The sequence below is a fragment of the Mus musculus genome, chromosome 7 (assembly GCF_000001635.26).
Source record: "Mus musculus strain C57BL/6J chromosome 7, GRCm38.p6 C57BL/6J".
Lineage (NCBI taxonomy): Eukaryota > Metazoa > Chordata > Mammalia > Rodentia > Muridae > Mus > Mus musculus.
The window spans coordinates 143,499,924-143,516,746 of NC_000073.6; the positions used below are offsets into that span (position 1 = coordinate 143,499,924).

At 50.7% G+C, this 16,823-nt stretch overlaps 2 protein-coding genes across 17 annotated transcripts in view; both read right to left on the reverse strand.

Annotated features, from left to right (window-relative positions):
* Window positions 1-1,621: 1,621 nt before the first annotated feature.
* Window positions 1,622-3,222, reverse strand: Phlda2 (pleckstrin homology like domain, family A, member 2). 2 transcript variants are annotated; one of them, XM_006508597.2, is made up of 3 exons: window positions 3,173-3,222; window positions 2,134-2,896; window positions 1,622-1,893 (listed from the first exon to the last, which is right to left on the reverse strand). In XM_006508597.2, coding segments are annotated over exons 2-3 (435 nt in total). In that variant the 5' UTR covers window positions 2,568-2,896; window positions 3,173-3,222; the 3' UTR covers window positions 1,622-1,892. The 2 variants fall into 2 exon arrangements, with proteins under 2 accessions (XP_006508660.1, NP_033460.1); NM_009434.2 differs by lacking the exon at window positions 3,173-3,222 and having other exon boundaries at window positions 1,625-1,893; window positions 2,134-2,601.
* A 10,433-nt stretch (window positions 3,223-13,655) lies between these two features.
* Nap1l4 (nucleosome assembly protein 1-like 4) overlaps window positions 13,656-16,823 on the reverse strand; it is a 36,304-nt gene continuing 33,136 nt past the window's right edge. For all 15 annotated transcript variants that reach the window (XM_006508507.3, XM_030242206.1, XM_006508506.3 and 12 more), the window contains one exon: window positions 13,656-14,714. In XM_006508507.3, the coding sequence (XP_006508570.1) occupies window positions 14,676-14,714 (39 nt within the window). In that variant the 3' untranslated portion in view covers window positions 13,656-14,675. The remainder of the gene's footprint in view (window positions 14,715-16,823) is intronic.

A 16,823-nucleotide genomic window follows, 5' to 3' on the forward strand; every position in this document is an offset into this window, starting at 1 on the left:
ACAAACAAACAAACAAACAAACAAACAAGCTGGGCTTAGTGGTGCACACCTTTAATCCCAGCACTCCAGAGGCAAAGGTAGGTGGATAGTTCTCTGAGTTTGAGGCCAGCCTGGTCTACAAAGTAAGTTCCAAGACAGCCAGGGCTACACAGAGAAATGCTGTCTCTAAAAAACAAAATCAAACAACAACAACAACAACAACAACAACAACAAACCCCCAATGACCTTAGAATCCTCAAACCTCAGAACTCCACAGTCCCTAAACCATGAGATCCATCTACTATCCACCTACCACCTCAGGACACAATGTCTGTTCATTTAAACCACACCAGCATCGGGGGTTCTTTTGATCACATAAAGATGTGGGGGAGAGGGCGTCCTTAGATGTCCTTAGATGGAATGGAAGGGTCCTGGGACCTGCTATCACTTCTGCTCTTAGAAAGCTCCTCCCTCATTTGCTCTAATAGACAATTCCTAAGAAAGAACAACGCTAGGATGAAGCCTTCCTTTCTAAGGAGAAAGTGTGGGGGGGTGTCCTCCCGGTGCTGGTTTCTAAGGCCAAGCTGGAAGTCATGTGGCACCCCCATCATCACCCCCATCTTCATGGCATTCCCATAGCCAGAGAGGCCCAGGAAGTATGATACCTGCTCGGTGTCTGTCACTCTGCCTTTTGGGGCTTGTCCTCCAATAAAACCTTGGAGGAAGAGATTTACTTCTGTCCTAGGCCCTACCACCTGGCTGGCTGCCTGCCCACCTGACACAGACTTTGAGCCCCTTAACAGGACCACAGCCAGGTGAGGAGCCAGAGTTGATACCTGGCAGGTGACCCAAGAAGTGGGGTAGAGGTAGGACAGATGTCTGGGGAGCTCTCAGGCTTCACACCAGGGCAACAACTCTGGGCCTCAATGCTCCATCATTAGAGACAGCCAGGCCTGCCTCCCGTCTGTGACAAAATGTGTACAGTGTGCTGTCCCTGTTCCTGGGCCCTGGACAGGAGGGCTGTCTCAAACCACTGTGGTCCAGTGATGGAGGTTGTCAATGAGTAAACAATCAATGGGCCTTTGAATTCACTGCTGGACACACGGTATGTGGGTGGGAGGGGACAATGAGGGCAGCCACCCTAGTGAACAGAGCAACCTCTCAGATGTCCAGGAGGTGCTAACTAGTGAGTGAACTCTGAGCAATCCCCGCCACCAGCAGTATCCTTTCAAGCCACACCCAGGAGCAAAAGGTGGCCAAACCACACCCAGACCTACTTCCTGACCTGGCAAGGCTCTGAGCCCCACTGGCAGATGACAGTTCATTCAAAGGCACTTTTTTTTTCCTTCAAGATTTATTTATTATATGTAAGTACACTGAAGCTGTCTTCAGACACACCAGAAGAGGGCATCCAATCTCACTACAGATGGTTGGTTATGAGCCACCATGTGGTTGCTGGGGTTTGAACTCAGGGCCTCTGGAAGAGCAGTCAGTGCTCTTAACCGCTGAGCCATTTCTCCAGCCCTCAAAGGCACTTTGAATGGTTCCCGGGATGTGGAGAGGGAATAACACCAGATAGGAGACCCTTTCACTCCCACCCTTCCACACATTCGCCCCAGCAGGAACTACACAGACCACACAGTTGTTAAAAAAAGAAAAGTGACATTGTTTATTTGGAATGAAAATATGGTATAAAAAATATTAACACGGAATGGTGGGTTGGAAGCAGGTAACCAATATAAATACGGTCCAATAAGTTAGCGCACCCGCACAGCGGGGCAAGGCTCAGCAAGCACGGGAATATCTTCGGTGAAGAGCAGCGGCGGCGTCACCCGGGGCATCCCCTGGGCTCCTGGGCTCCTGTCTGATGCGGCAGCGTGGGCTGGTTCCCGGCTCAACTGGTCCCGTGCGTTTCTGTAGGGAGAAGACTGAGTCAGGAGCTGCCCGGGTGCAGCTTTTAAGTCTCCAGGTGGGCCGAGCAGCTCCTGCCATGCGTTCCAGGTCCCCTCTCCAAAGGGTTTTCAAAGACGTAGGATTCCCCCCTCCCCCTCCCCGTGGCTTTTAAAATCGAAGTTTTCCCCACTGGGAGGCATGACCCCCATTCACTTTCCCCATGCCCCGTACTCCGACGCCGTGGACAAGTTTGTTACTCACCACGGACCCAGAGCGCTCTGCTCTCCCGGCTCGGAAGGCATTTCAGACTCAGAGCGCTGATACCGGTAGCGGGGAAAGTCTTGCAGCGCCCGACGGTTCTGGAAGTCGATCAGCGCCATGGTGATGGCCGCGTTCCAGCAGCTCTCCACCGTGCAGCGGAAGTCGATCTCCTTGTAATAGTTGGTGACGATGGTGAAGTACACGTACTTAGAGGTGTGCTCCACGCAGTCCACCTTGAGGATGGAGTGGAAAAACAGCTCCTTGGCGGGGCTGGTTTTCCCGGAGAAGAGGCGCAGGCGGTCGGCGGTGAGCACGCAGCGCTTCTTCTTCCATACCTGGAACAGGCTGTCGCTTCGCTTCTCCAGCTCGCCCTCGCAAAGGATCTCGTCGGAGGTCTTCACGGTTTTCGAAGACATCACGATTTTCGAAGCCATTTCGAAAGGTTGCACCAAATGCGCTCGCTCTGCTGCGGGCCGCGGCCGCGGCGTGGTCTTTATAAGGACTCCGCCCCGCAGCCCAGACACGCCCCGGAGTCGGGCACTCTCAATCCCAAGCAGGCTCTCGGAGCTGCCCCCCACCAACCGCCCCAGGCTGCCCCTTACCCATTGCTTGAAGCTACCGCTTATCGGAGGACGGAGGGTGGGGGGCGAGAACTGATTGGCGCCTCTCTGACGGGAGCCCCGAGCCTTCCCTCCAGCCCCAACGTCCCAGCTGCCAGGTGGAGTGACTTGTGGTCCCCTCCCCGCCCAGGCTCCGGCCCTGCCTGCAGAGGAATGCACCTCAGCGGTCCCTGCCCCTCGTGACTCACGGGCCGGGAAGACCTGGGAAGCGCCCGACCCCTAGACTGAACTACCGCGCTCAGAATCCCACTCACGGGGAGACCGAACACGCGGGTCGTGGACTCACGGGTTCTTTCCAAGCCCTGGCCACCGTCTCCTCCCACCTTGGGCGAGCATCCAAAGGCCACCCACTAGACTTTCTTGGGAAGTAGCCCTGCCCCAACAGGCTTTATCACCCAAGTTGCTCCCCAAAGTTGTACCTCGAAATTATCTCAGTTTCTTTTCCCTTCTGTAAAATGGGACAATGACCTTTTAGTAAGTTAGACAGTGAAGAAGTGGAGGAGGAACAGCACCCTGCAGTGCTCAGCCACGTGAAGAGAAAGGCCTGCCTCTTTCCCGTGTGCCCCAATCTAGGCTACAGACACCTCGGGCTGCGACTGTACAACCTCGACGTGCTGGAAACTCACGATGGGGGCGGGGGGGGGGGACGGGAGCTAGCAAAGCTAGCTTGGGGAATGAGGGGACCGACCTAAGGGCTAGGGGCGGCGGGGGCGGCGGGGGCGGCGGGGGCGGCGGGGGCGGCTGAGTCATCGCCTTTCAGTGCAAGATTTTATTTACCCTCTGCCTTTAAAGGTTTAATAGTAGTAGGAAGCAGACGCAGCTCCTCCAGGGTTCCCAGGGATGGGGGAGGGACTGGCCTAGGGACCCCAGGAGTCCCCTGCTATGGTGGGATGGGGGCAGGGGTGCTGGGGTGGGATGGAGGACAGAGGCGCTACAAGGAAACCCTCAGCCCCACCCCTTCCCCCTACCCCCACCCCTTCTCCCACCTCCACCCCTTCCCCCATCCCCACCGCCACCTCCACCCCTGGCTGTTGGAAAACCAGACACCATGCTTCTAGGTGGACTGGCTCCCAGTGAAAACACAGGTTCCTCCATTTAAACAATTGAGACAGCCTAAAACTCCAGTTCGGTGGCCTAGTGTTGTTCTAAGGCAGGTTTATACCACAATAAGGAGGCTGAGGCAGGAAGGACCAATCTAGCTCAGTCTGGGTTTTACAGTGAGCCCGAGAGTAACCAAAGCCGCAAAGCAAAAATGAAGTAAAGGGGCTGGAGAGGTGGCTCAGTTAAGAGTGCTTGCTGTTCTTGCAGAGGACCTAAGTTTGGTTCCTGCTCACAGTTGGGTAACGCACAACCATCCATCTGTAACTCCAGCTCCAGGGAGCTCTCTCCTGCTCTCCCCTCCCCTCCCCCCAGAACACACACACATAGGCAAAAATAAAAAGAAACTTGAGACTGGACCGATGGACTCCGGGGTTAAGAGTACTTGTTGATTTTTCAGAAGGCCTGGGTTGGGTTCCCAGTCCTCACAGGGTGGCTTACGGTTATTCATGGCCGGAAAGGAAGTCCTCTTCTGAGGTCCTCAGGCACACATGCGTACATTACATGCAGGTAAAGCACTCAAACACACACACACACACAAAATGTAAATATAAAACCACGAAAAGAGAGCTGGCAAGATGGTTCAATGGGTAAAGGCACATGTTTTCCACTGTAATGGATAGAGTGTAATTCCTGGTATCAACATGGTGGAAAGAGAGACCCTGAGTCCCTCAAATTGTTCCCTGATCTTTGCGCACATGTGACCGTGCAAACACACACACACACACACACACACACACACACACACGGGGGCGGGGGGAGCAAGAAAAATGTTGTTTAAAACATTTTAAATGAAGAAATGAACAAGGACATGCTGAACCCCCCCCCCCCGCGCTCTCACTGTGTGTTCCACAAGCACCCCCCCCACCCCCCCACTCCTGTTCCCAATACACACAGAGGCCTGACCTTCAGGGTCCCTTAGGAAAAATGAGCCTTGCAAGCTCTGCCCGGGGCCCTGAGGGTTGTGTGGAAGAGCAGAAGTGTCCAGGATACCTGTGGAAGAAGGGAGCAACAATACGGAGCCAGGCAGCCAGCCAGCCCCGCCTGCCTCAGACGATGAGAGCAGGCCAAAGAGTGGATGGGAGAGTGTTCTTGGAGCCCTTGGGTAAGATTGGTAGTAACTTCACACTGGAGGTATCCCAGGAACCTGACCAGAAAAACTCCTGGAGAAGGCCAGCTCTCCCTAGTGCCCCTTCCCAGGCTGCTTAGGCACATCATGGCCTGGGCTGCCCTTTCATGTGTTTCCAGGAGTGGAAGCCCAAGCCAAGAGGCCACTCTACAAAGAGGAGAGTTAGAAGGAATGGAGACTCTCTACAGCTGCCCTGGGCCCCCATTCCTCAACACCCTCTAACCGTTCTCCATGCTCTACAGCTCAGTGGAGCAGCCTGCGTGCTGGGGCGGCAGGAGGGAACCCCCGTAATAGATGGTAGCACGAGCATGGGGGCGGGGGGCACGGATCTGGTGCTTATGGGGATCTGGGAAGGGGCCCCAGAAGATCATGGGGAGGAAGGGCGGGGTTTGCTATCCAAGCACCAGGCACTGACCTAGCTTCCACCACCATCCCAGAGATACTCCTGCCTCCACCTGTATTACAGGTGTGCGGGACCATCCTGGTTTTTGCAGTTCAGACCAACTGCAGGCCTTGGACCGTGCTAGGCAAATGCTCTACTAATCGAGTTACAATGCCCAATACCCTCTTAATTTTTTTTACACTATTTATACTTGTCTCTGTATGTGCACATGTGTGCCTGTACCACAGGACATGGAGGGAAAGGGATGAATTTCAGGAGACTGTTCTCTCCTCCCCTTTGCATTCTGGGCACCAAATCAGATCATCAGGCTGTTACTTGTCTTTACTGGTTGAGCTGTGTTGCAGGTCCCACCCCCCAGTTCCTTTTATATAAAGTCTTAAAAAGCAAACAACAACAACAACAACTCTTTTTTTTTTTTTTGAAAGGTTTATTTATTTATTTATTATATGAAAGTACACTGTAGCTGTCCTCAGACACCCCAGAAGAGGGAGTCAGATCTCATTACGGATGGTTGTGAGCCACCATGTGGTTGCTGGGATTTGAACTCCTGACCTTCGGAAGAACAGTCGGGTGCTCTTACCCATTGAGCTATCTCACCAGCCCCCAACAACAACTCTTTTAAATTAAAGGCTGGAGAGATGGGTTAAGTGAACAGTCTGCTTTTGTAGAGGAGGGGGCGGGGTCAGTTCCCAACATCCACATGGCAGCTCACAGCCGGCTAACTCCAGTTCTAGGAGATCTAGCACCCTCTTCCGGCCTCCTCGGGCACTGCATGCATGTGGTGCACGGACGTCTATACAAGCAAGCATTCGTAAAATCAAAGAATCAAGTTTTTTTTTTTTTTTAAAAAGCTTTTAAATTTTATTTAATTAATTCGTTAATCGATTAGATGATGCTGGACATCAAATCCTGGGCCTTGAGTGCCAGGCAAGAGCTCTACCTACTGCTGAGATATATCTTGTGACCTGCTACTCTTTTCTGAAACGGTCTCCTGGAGACCAGGTTGGCCTGGGATTCAGGAAGCACAACCCTCAACGGAGCCTCCATCCTCCTTCCACTTGCCAAGGGCTAGGATTACAGGTGCACGGCACTGCTTCTGTTCTTTTGCAGGGCTAGGGATTGAACTCAGTAGCACGCATGCTACACAAGCGCTCTACCAACTGAACTGTACCACTCAGGTTCCTGACAGCAAAGAGCAACCCTAGTGCAAAGACCAGACCTCAGTTTCTTGCGAGGATAAGCCTTGCTGTGGATTGGGCTGTGCTCCTGGGAGGGATGTTGCACCTGGGCTCTAGGTCAGCCAACACCCAAGGAGGGTCCAGTGTGGCCTTGCGCCATGCTCAAGCTGGGGTCCTCTCCTTTCCATTATGATTACACTACAAGGTAGCGGTGTGGTCGCGGCAGAGAGCTCAGAGAAGCGAAACGACTCAACTAGTGTGACACAGAAGTGCATAGGATTCATACCCCAAAAGTCTAATTAAAGGCTGAAGAGATGGCTCAGCTGTTAAAGCGCTGGCTGCTATTCAGAGAACCTAGGAATTTGATTGGTTCACAGTACCTACAGTAGGTAGGCTGCTTACAACTGCCAGTAATGCCTGGGGATTGGATGCCCTCTTCTGGCCTCCATAGGAACTGCATACATGTGGCATCCATTCACATGAATGTACATAAATGAAATCTTTTATTTTTTCCTTTACTTTTATTTTATATGTATGGATGCTTACTCTACATGTATGTCTGTATGCCACACACGGTACTCATAGAAGCCCATAGAAGCCATAAGAGGATGTCAGATCCCCTGGGATTGGACTTTTAGACAGTTGTAAACTACCATGTGGGTGCTGGTAATAGAATCTGGTTTTTTTTTTTCCTTTTTTTCTTTTATATATACTGTCAGTGTCCTCAGACACACCAGAAGAGGGTGTCAGACCCTATTACAGATGGTTGTGAGCCACCATGTGGTTGTTGGGAATTGAACTCAGGACCTCTGGAAGAGCAGTCAGTGCTCTTAACCTCTGAGCCATCCAGCCCCCTCCCATTTGTTTAATTTTGAAATAGGCTGTCCTGGAAATTGATATAAGACCAGGCTGACCTTGAACCCAGAGATCTGCCTGCCTCTGACTCCGGATGCTGAGATTTAAGGTGTGTGCCACCATGTCTATAAAAAACAAATCTTTTTAGAAGGGAGGAGGGTGCTGGTGAGATGCCTAAACAAGTTGAAGTACATGCCATCAAACCTGACAACAATCTGTGCATCCCTAGGACCCACATGGTACAGGAGAAAACTGATTGCCACAGGCTGTCCTCTGAGTTCCATATGTACAAACACACACCCCAGAGCAAGAGCGCACACCCCCACACTCCCCAAACAAATAGTAACTTAAAAAAAAAAACCCAAAACAAAAAAACCATAGCTCTGTTGTACCTAGTGCCCTTAACTTGATGTGGGGAGGGTGCTAGGTTAGGACCTACTAGATGGTTGGGGAGGAGTGCTAAGTCTCTCACGTCGGTCCTGGCCAAGATTACTAATATTTATTGGGGCAGTATCTGGATTAACACATCATTAGCCACCCAGGCAGGTGGCTACAGTGGGTCATGTGTCCCCAAACTTGCTGTCCTGCCCAGCTGTCTGGCCCCTTGGCACTGGAGCTGAAACTGTGTGAGGCTCCGGCTCAGCTGGGAGGAATGAGGCACCTCTTTGAAACTCCCTGAATAAGGTCACCTCCTTCCTCGTGGTGACGAGACAGCCTGATAGGCACTTGCAGGGTCAGCCTGATGAAGCAGCCAGCCTGTGAAGAAACTGTGTGTCATGTTGGGGGGGGGGGTGCCAGGGACGGAATGCCACGCTCTTCCTCTGTGCTATGAACTCACGGAAGCCTGGGAATAGCTCTCCTGCTTTGGAGATTTTCACCTTGCCTCTAGGATTGCTAGGGTATCTGAGGCTTCCCTCTCAAGTGTGGGTGCTTGGGTGCACAGTAGAAGCCTGAATCAGTACCTGGTACCACCTGTCTTTGGCCTGCATAGCCCCTAGGACCTCTGAGTTAGGTCAGCCTTGGATTCTTCTTCCTCCCAAGCTACAGTCTAAACAAAGCCAGAGGTCTGGGGCAGAGGTTCATCTACCTGCCCCTCCTGGTTTCAGGTCTTAGCCATCATCCCGACCTCAGCCTCCCAGAGCTGTCCCTGGTTCCCATTTTTCTGGAGTCTGAAGCTACAGGTACTGGCTAACAGGTGCTACCAATACAGGTGAGTGCTGCCGCCTACAGTCACCTTGCTCTGAGCAAGTTCTCAGGGCCCTGTTCAGAGATCATCAGCCTTGCACGTAGAAATGTCTGCCAAAATCAGCCAAGGCACTCAGATGATTCTGAAGACGGGTAGTCAAAGCTCATCTGAGTCCTTAGCCAAAAGCATGGGCCAGGTGTGAGGCTCTGCTAGAGCAAGCTGCAGCTCATGCAGGGTGGCACACGGAGAGGGGCCGGCTGTGGTGGCACATGCCTTTAATCCCAGCACTCGGGAGGCAGAGGCAGGTCAATTTCTGAGTTCAATGCCAGCCTGGTCTACAGAGTGAGTTCCAGGACAGCTAGGGCTATACAGAGAAACCCTGTCTCAAAAACCCAAAAAAAAAAAAAAAAAAAAAACAAAAACAAAAAAAAAACCAACAACCAATAAGCTGAGAGGGGCCCAACAGGGGATCCCTCTCACAGTGCATACCATCACAATTTAACTGTTTAAGAGTTTCCAAACTGCGGTCGGGCATGGTGGTGCATGCCTTTAATCCCAGCACTGGGGAGGCAGAGGCAGGTGGATTTTTGAGTTTGAGGCCAGCCTGGTCTACAAAGTGAGCTCCAGGACAGCCAGGACTATACAGAGAAACCCTGTCTCAAAAAACCAAAAGCCAAAAACCAAAAAAAAAAAAAAAAAAAAAAAAAAAGAGTTTCCAAACTGGTGGGGCAGTGGTGGTGCATGCCTTTAATCCCAGCACTTGGGAGGCAGAGGCAGGCAGATTTCTGAGTTCGAGGCCAACCTGGTCTATAGAGTGAGTTCTAGGACAGCCAGGACTAAACAGAGAAACCCTGTCTTGAAAAACAAAACAACAACAACAAAAAGAGTTCCCAAATTGGGGTCTCTGTGAGCACTTCTGTTCCAATCTCACCTGATATTTATGGGGTGTTCCCTGGCTAAGTGGTGGCCCTTATAGGCTAAAGATGTGTTTCTCAGGTGGCTAGAAATACCAAAACATCTCTATTCTCCTCTAAGACACATGGAGAGGAAGAGTCCAGGTGCAGACTGGGCAGATAGCAGTGTCAGGGTGACAACCCAAGGACACAGGGGGCCCACAGAGCTGAGAGTAAACAGAAAGACCCTCCAAAGTCTGCAGGAACAAAGCCCTGCCATATCTGTGGAACTGTGCTTTAAGCTGCACAGTGAGGAGTCACATGACCAGTGGGTCTAAGGGCAGTCACATGACCAGCGGGTCTAAGGGCAGTCTGGGTGACCACCCCCAGAGGCATGCAGGTGCAATAGCTAGCAGTGTTTCTCAGGGACACTCTTCAGGACTTGAGAGTTACTGTAGACATAAGTCTATAGCCATTTGCACTCTGGGACACAGGCAAAGGCTCACTGGTGTTCCTCAGATGTTGGTGGGAGGCTCTGATAGAAGCTCTGTCAGGTCCAAGGCCAAGCCCGAGGTAGGCCTCACTCAAAAGCTGTGTGGAATCAGTGACTCAGGATATGGAGGTGTCTGATAGCCCTGGCATCCAGCTCATGGCTGCCTCGGTCCTGAAGTGTCAGGGAAGCAAGCTGGAAGGGTTGTCAGCATAGCAGGCCCCTAGGTTTCGTCCAAGGCAGGCTGAGGGCCTGCCTCTGGACCCAGGGTCATTCATTGCCTTACCTGAGTACATATGCAAAGACTCTTTTTGCCATCTCTACATACCTGGGGGCCAGCTTGGGAGCACCTGTCCTTGTGTACCTTCCTACACAGAATGGACCTGACCAGTAGAACTGGGAATGGATGGCCAGCAGGGTGAGGCTTGTTTGAGTCTCTGCATGAAATAGCCACAGAAGTCACCTGCTCTCTGCTCCCCAGATGAACAGGGGCTCAGATGAAGTTGGGAGTCCTGGGAACTGGAGTTGTTGAGGCACCCATAGGGAGAGTGTGATCTGCCTCGTGCACCACATATCAGGTTGTCACGGACAACATCCGGTCTCCACCTGTGGGAGACGAGTCAGCATGGACAGGTAACTGTTGGCACAAAGCCTCCAACCAGGAGCATAGAAGTGACTTGGACTTGGCAGGTGTTCTCCAGCCTCATTCTTCAGCCACTGGAGACCAAGGGCTCTCTCTAGGTTAATGGCCTATGTGCCCTGGGCAGCAGCTTCTTGTCAGGACTTCAAGGTCCATGTTTGAAAATCATTCCACATCCTCTGGAAAGCAGGCCAGGTGCGCCCTAGGGCTCTAGAACACCTGCCAGTGCCAGCTTGTGGGTGGGGTCAGGGCCAGTCTGGGGTGAAAGAATGTGTGGGTTTTGCCTGCAGAGGAAGACCTGGAAAGTCACCACTGGTTTTGGCAAGCCTGGGCCAAAGAGACTCATTCACATTTTGTAGGTAGCTGGCATGAAACCTGGGGCAATGTTGGAGACTGTTTTGATGGCCTGGACCCACTAACAGGAAACCCTCTGCAGGCCAAGATCTCCAGTAGACTGGAGCTGGCGGTGGCACTCGCTGGGAGCTTAGCCCTGAGCCAGTTCTCAAGAGCCAAACATCTGGGGACAGAAGTAACAGGCAGACCCATGTAGGGAAGCCAGATCCTCCTCCATGCATTAACACCCAACCTTCACCACCAGAGGCCAGGGTAGACCATGGCAAGATAACCCTGTCTAGCTCCACCCAGGGAGGAGCTGGGGCTAGACATTTCAGTAGGTGAGAAAGACCAACTAGGCAACATAGCATCTCTTAGCCTGGGGCTAAATGCCATCTCACCCTTTCCATGGCCTAAGGTCTACCACATAGATGCAGCCACTGCCTTCCCAGCTAACAGAAGAACTGTCAGGGTTCTGGCTCTTTCCCAATCACAGAAGCCTGTGGGGTGTTGATGCTGTGCAGGAGGAAGCTAGAAGACACAGCTTTTGGCTGATTAGATGCCTCATTTGGAATACTCCAGTTGTCAGCCCAGTGTCTGGGGTATGGAGGCTTAGCTATCCCATGTCTACTGCTGGGATTAGTGATAATAAATTTCCTTGAGGTCTGTCAGGGTTTTTTTTTTTTTTTTTGCTATGCATTGTAATGCTAAATACTAACTCCCAAAGCCTTGAGAGAACCTGCAGATACACAAAGTAATGCTATGTGACCTTGCTCCTTGATTTAAAACTATTGGTTGAATAAAGATGCTGACAGCCTAATAGCTGAGCAGAAGAGAGGCAGGGAGGGTTTCAATTCTGGAGCTCGGAGTCTGAGGACCACAAGGGGAGAGAGAAGATGGAGAAGACATAATGAAGTAGATGAATTATAAAACTGGCCACATGGGCTGGTCAGTCAGAATAAGGGTCCATGTCATATTTGGAGTTATTGGCAGGGAAGTAGACACAATAACATAGAGGATATAGATATCTGCCCAGCTCTGGTGCTTTAAAAGTTTATTATAAATATAAATGTGTCTTTTATCTGGGAACTGCAAGATCAAAGGCAGGGTAGAAACCTCCAATTGAGATTAAATATATACTAGGGGGTCTCTGAACACCTAACAGTGGCCAGTCAAGGATTTGGGCTCCATGCCAACGAGGGCCCACCTTCCCCATCTTGTGACCCTAGAGGGCAAGTAACAGCATGGTACGTCTGACCACAGCTACATGTCTCAGTCGCAAGCAGCTGGGTCCCTGAACACTTCACGTCCAGAAAGGAAAAGAAACCTACCTCTGTTCTGGGTCACCCCCCAAGCTGCTCTCCTCCTGTGTCCTCTCACATCAAAGGTGGCACTGTCATGGCTCATCACTAAGTAGTCTGCCACAACACTGGGCCCAACCGCACTTTTCACCTGTTGGATGTCTACCAAAGGCACTTGCCTCTCTTGAGTGCAGATGCCCTGGTGTGAAACACCAAACACACTGCTGGTGGCCCTTGCTGATTCTCCTTCACTAAGACCTATTGGCCAGAAGTGGTAAACTAGGAGCCAAAGGCAAGGCCAGCTCAGAAAGTGACCCTTTCATGTAGCTATGAGGTTGGCTGGGTCGTCAGGCTAATGTGCCTGAAAATTACCCAAGCACATCATTTTGTGCAGTTACCTAATGATGTGTGAAATGCACATTTATAAATGAATCTAATTGGCTCAGATGGACTAAGTGGCCATTGCTCAGGTGATTCCCATTACACTGGGCTGGGAATAGGAGCAGTAGGCAGGTCTATCATCACAGATGAGGCAGAATTCCTTAGGGGAGGACACAGGATGAAGGGTGTGCACTATTGTCCAAACACCTAATGTATGCCCACCTCCAAGCCTGACTTCTCCTACAGCCTTGTCCTATGTAGCACTTATGACACAAGGAACAGGGCAGCCATGAAGGCAGGGCAGGACACTGGGCTTGTAGGGGAAGGCAGTCACTTTTGTAGCTAACTTTGAGCCTGCAAAGCAGGCATTCCAGAGATGAGGTCTTCCCCCACTAAGTTCAGTCAGAAATGGCCACCAGCCTGACTTCCCAGCATTTGGGAGGCTAGGGCAGGAGGCGTGTATATAGCAACATCATCTCGGAGCCATTCTTCCCCGCACCAAACATCCCAAGCCCTTATTTTTTAGACGATTGTTTTTTGTTTTTCTAAATGTACCTCTCCTATATCTTAATCTTACAAGGCAGAGTCTCAGATCCAGAGGGGTTTTCCTAATTATTGTACGGGTGTGTGCCAGCACACAGATTTGTGCACCACATGCATACAGTACCCAGAGAGGCTAGGGGAGGGTGTTAGATCCCCTAGAAGTTAACCTAGAAGGTTGTTTGCCATCATGTGGGTTTGTGAACTGAGCTATTGCTCAAGCCCCCTATGATCATTTGCTAAGGCCTTTCTTACAGTAGCTAACTGCTTCCAGAGCCCTAGGCTGGTTCCACAGTCAAACAGCTTGCTCCTAAGAATGGGTTTTCACAGCCTCAAAACCAAGTGTTAAAGTCTGCAGACTGGAATCTTTGGTCCAGCCACTCAAGAGCTCAGTCCAGCAGGGTTGTGGGCAGTCAGAAGGAGCAAGTGGGCTATCAGAAAAACCCCAACCAATCAAACAACAAAAAAACCAATCTCAGTTTGTGTTTCACAACTTTAATAGAATATCCTAACTATTCTGTACAAATTGAAAACACCGTATTCAGTTACAAATGTGTTATTGGGTAAGGCTGAGCACACTCTACATGGCTGGTCACTGTGGACATGGCTGTCCTGGCTACCAGAGACACCACCATACTCTCAGAAACACCCCTCCCCCCACACACACCAACCACCAACTGGTCACCAAACCCAGGTGTGGCCCTGGTGTGCACAGTACAAGCTGAAGCTGTACTCCACAGGCCAGAGATCCCTAGTGAAGGAGAACTTCTGTCCCCTGGCTACAGCCTGCCAACTTCCAGCGGCAATAACATGTAGTCTGCATGGCACAGCACAGCACAGCACAGCAGTTGGTGGCAGGAAGCAGCAGGGCTTCCTCCATGAGCCTCCCTCCACTTGGTGTCACATCCTCCTGATCAAGTCAGCAACATGGTCTCGTAAGTGGGAGGACAGTGAAGTCCAAAGCTCCCCAAGCACAAGTAAATAAATAAGTACGAGGGTGAACCCGATGGCTCTGGCCTCAGAGGTGTGTGCCACAACCCACCCACCCCTAAAACCAAAACGCAAGAAAAAAAATGCTCTAAGGCGAGCACAGCTTCCTCTACAGTGCTTGGGCGATGACTAGGGCACAGCAGCTGGAGCAGCTTCCCACGCAGTTCAGCAGCTGGAAATCATGGGGCCTTGCCAGTAGGGAGGGCCGGGTGCACACAATCACAGGCTCTGTCAATCCCAGGCACAACCTCGGTCCACCCCAAGTGATCTTCAGGCACCAAAGCTGCAGGTGCTACAACTAATCTCCTATTCTGAACTGCAGCAGTCTCCACTGTACAAGTTTAGCAAAGTAAGAAGGGAAAGGGGAGAGGAATCATGCACTTGGAAATGGTTAGATGTCACAGCACTGTCAACAAAATTCTGCTTTGGCAGGGACTGAGGCCCCTGCCTGCGGCCTGCGGTCCTGACAGCCATCCACAAGGCGGCCCCACAGGGTCACTGCTTCTCACTGCTGCTTGCACTCCGCTGGCTGGCTGGGTTCTTTCTGCAAGAATACAGAATTTGAAGAGAATAAAACAAGTATCACTCATCAAGCCTCCCCTTCCCATAAGAACCAAGACCCAATGAGCTCATTCCTTCTTACCAAAAAGATGGCTCCCACAAATGGACTTTAAGAGCTGACCCAGAAATAGGTCAGCTCCCCAGAGAGTCCCAGGTGTCTGCTTTCCTGTTCTAATAATGTAAAGTCTAACTTAGAATGTGCTAGCAGACACTTGCTGGGGCCACTACAAGGAACTAGCCACATGAGAGTCTTTGCTGCAGGTATAGATCACACCGGCTGTGCCAGCAACCTCCTCTCTCTAGGGCAGCCCAGTCCTGGGCATTCACGCAGTGAAGGCAGTCCTTCCGAGCCGGCTGGTGCTCTCTGCAATACCCAAACAGATTCAACTCCAGTGGTTCACAGTGCAGGAGTAAATGGTCAGAGGCCAGTTCCTATAGAGCATGTCTATCAGTCTCACAGAGCATGAGTCCAGATCACACCTGTCTGAAGAACAAGGTGACTTCAATCTAACCTAACACACAAACCTGGTGTCTTTAAAACACATCCAAGATTTGGGAGCTTTGTATGTAGGACAATAAAAGCCTGAGGACAGACAAGGACCTTACTGCTGCCTCAGAGCTAAAATATGTACTCAACTCGCCTGATTTCCAGAATCCCTGGGAACTACAACTTCAAATCACAGTGGTTCCAGGCTGAGGCAGAGCAATGCATGCTCAAGGCCAGTCTGACCCACACAGCAAGGCTCATGTCTCCAAGTAACAAAGACTAGAAATGCAGCCTAGCAGCGTAGCACTTGTCGGGTATGCCCGAGGCCCTGGGCTTGGTCCTCAGCACCACATCAAAAAATCTATTATTTTTAGAGAAGGACTGTGTATGAACCCCTGGCTGACCTTGAACTCACAAAGATCTGCTTGCATTGGTCTCTCAAGTGCTGGGGAAAAAAAATTACTCTTTTGCTTTGAGATAGGGTCTCACTTATGTAGTCTTGGCTGTTCTGGAACTTTGTAAACCAGAGTGGCCTTGAACTCACAGGAAATTGCCTGTTCCTGCATCTTGAATGCTAAGATAAAATGTGTGTTTTGCCTACATGTATGTCTACACACCATGTATGTTCCTAGTGCCATCAGCAGTCAGAAGAGGAGGTGGTCAGACTGCTTGGAACTAGTTACAGAGAGCTGAATGTAAGCTGCCATGTGGATGCCAAGAACTTCAACTTTGGAAGAGCAGCCCGTGCTCTTAAGCTAAGCCTATCTCTCTAGCCCTGATAAAATACATTTATTAAAAAGCTATTCTGTGTGGTGTGGTGGCACACACCTTTAATCCCAGCACTCAGGAGGTGGAGGCAGTTGGATCTCTGGTGTTTGAGTCCAGCCTCTATACAAAGCAAGTTCCAGGACAGCCAGGGCTGTTTACACAAAGAAACCCTGTCTCAAAAAACCACCACCACCACCACTACCACCAAAAAAAAAAAAAAAAAAAAAGATTGACTATGGCTATGGGAGTTTGTGTGTGTTCTAAGAAAAACCTGCATCACATGTATGTTAACACCAGAAGTACCTATGGTATGAGACCAGAATCCACCTTGAAGCATCACACTTCAGGGGCAAAAATACAATGTTGAGGCACACGAGAGAATCTTGGCTTGGTTAGACCTCTACTTTTTCCAATTTAAGTTTATTTATGTATGCTGTGTCTGTGTGAGGATAGGTATCAGATCCCCTGTAACTGGAATTACAGATGGTTGTAAGCTATTGTGTGGATATTGGGAAGTGAACCCAGGACCTCTAGAACAACTAGTGCTCTTCACCACTGAGCCATCTCTCCAGCCTGAGAAGAACACAGGGATATAACTAAGCCCTCCAGGTTATGGTTCCCACCCCTGTGTTTCAGGGGCCTTGTAAGTCAACAAGGAACCCAAGCCCAGAGATGCTGTGCTATTCTCAGCAGTCAACTTCACTGTATGTGGAATTAACTCAAACCCAAGCTGTTGGGCACTCCTGTGGGGGACTTTTTTGATGGGATTATTTGAAGTGGAAAGACCTACCTTAAACCTAGGCCACAGCTCCTAGTGGTAGTTTATGTAAAGGACAT

Excerpts from the sequence above, each read along its gene's own strand:
- Phlda2 (XM_006508597.2), bottom strand. The coding sequence starts at position 2,567 with ATGGCTTCGAAAATCGTGATGTCTTCGAAAACCGTGAAGACCTCCGAC.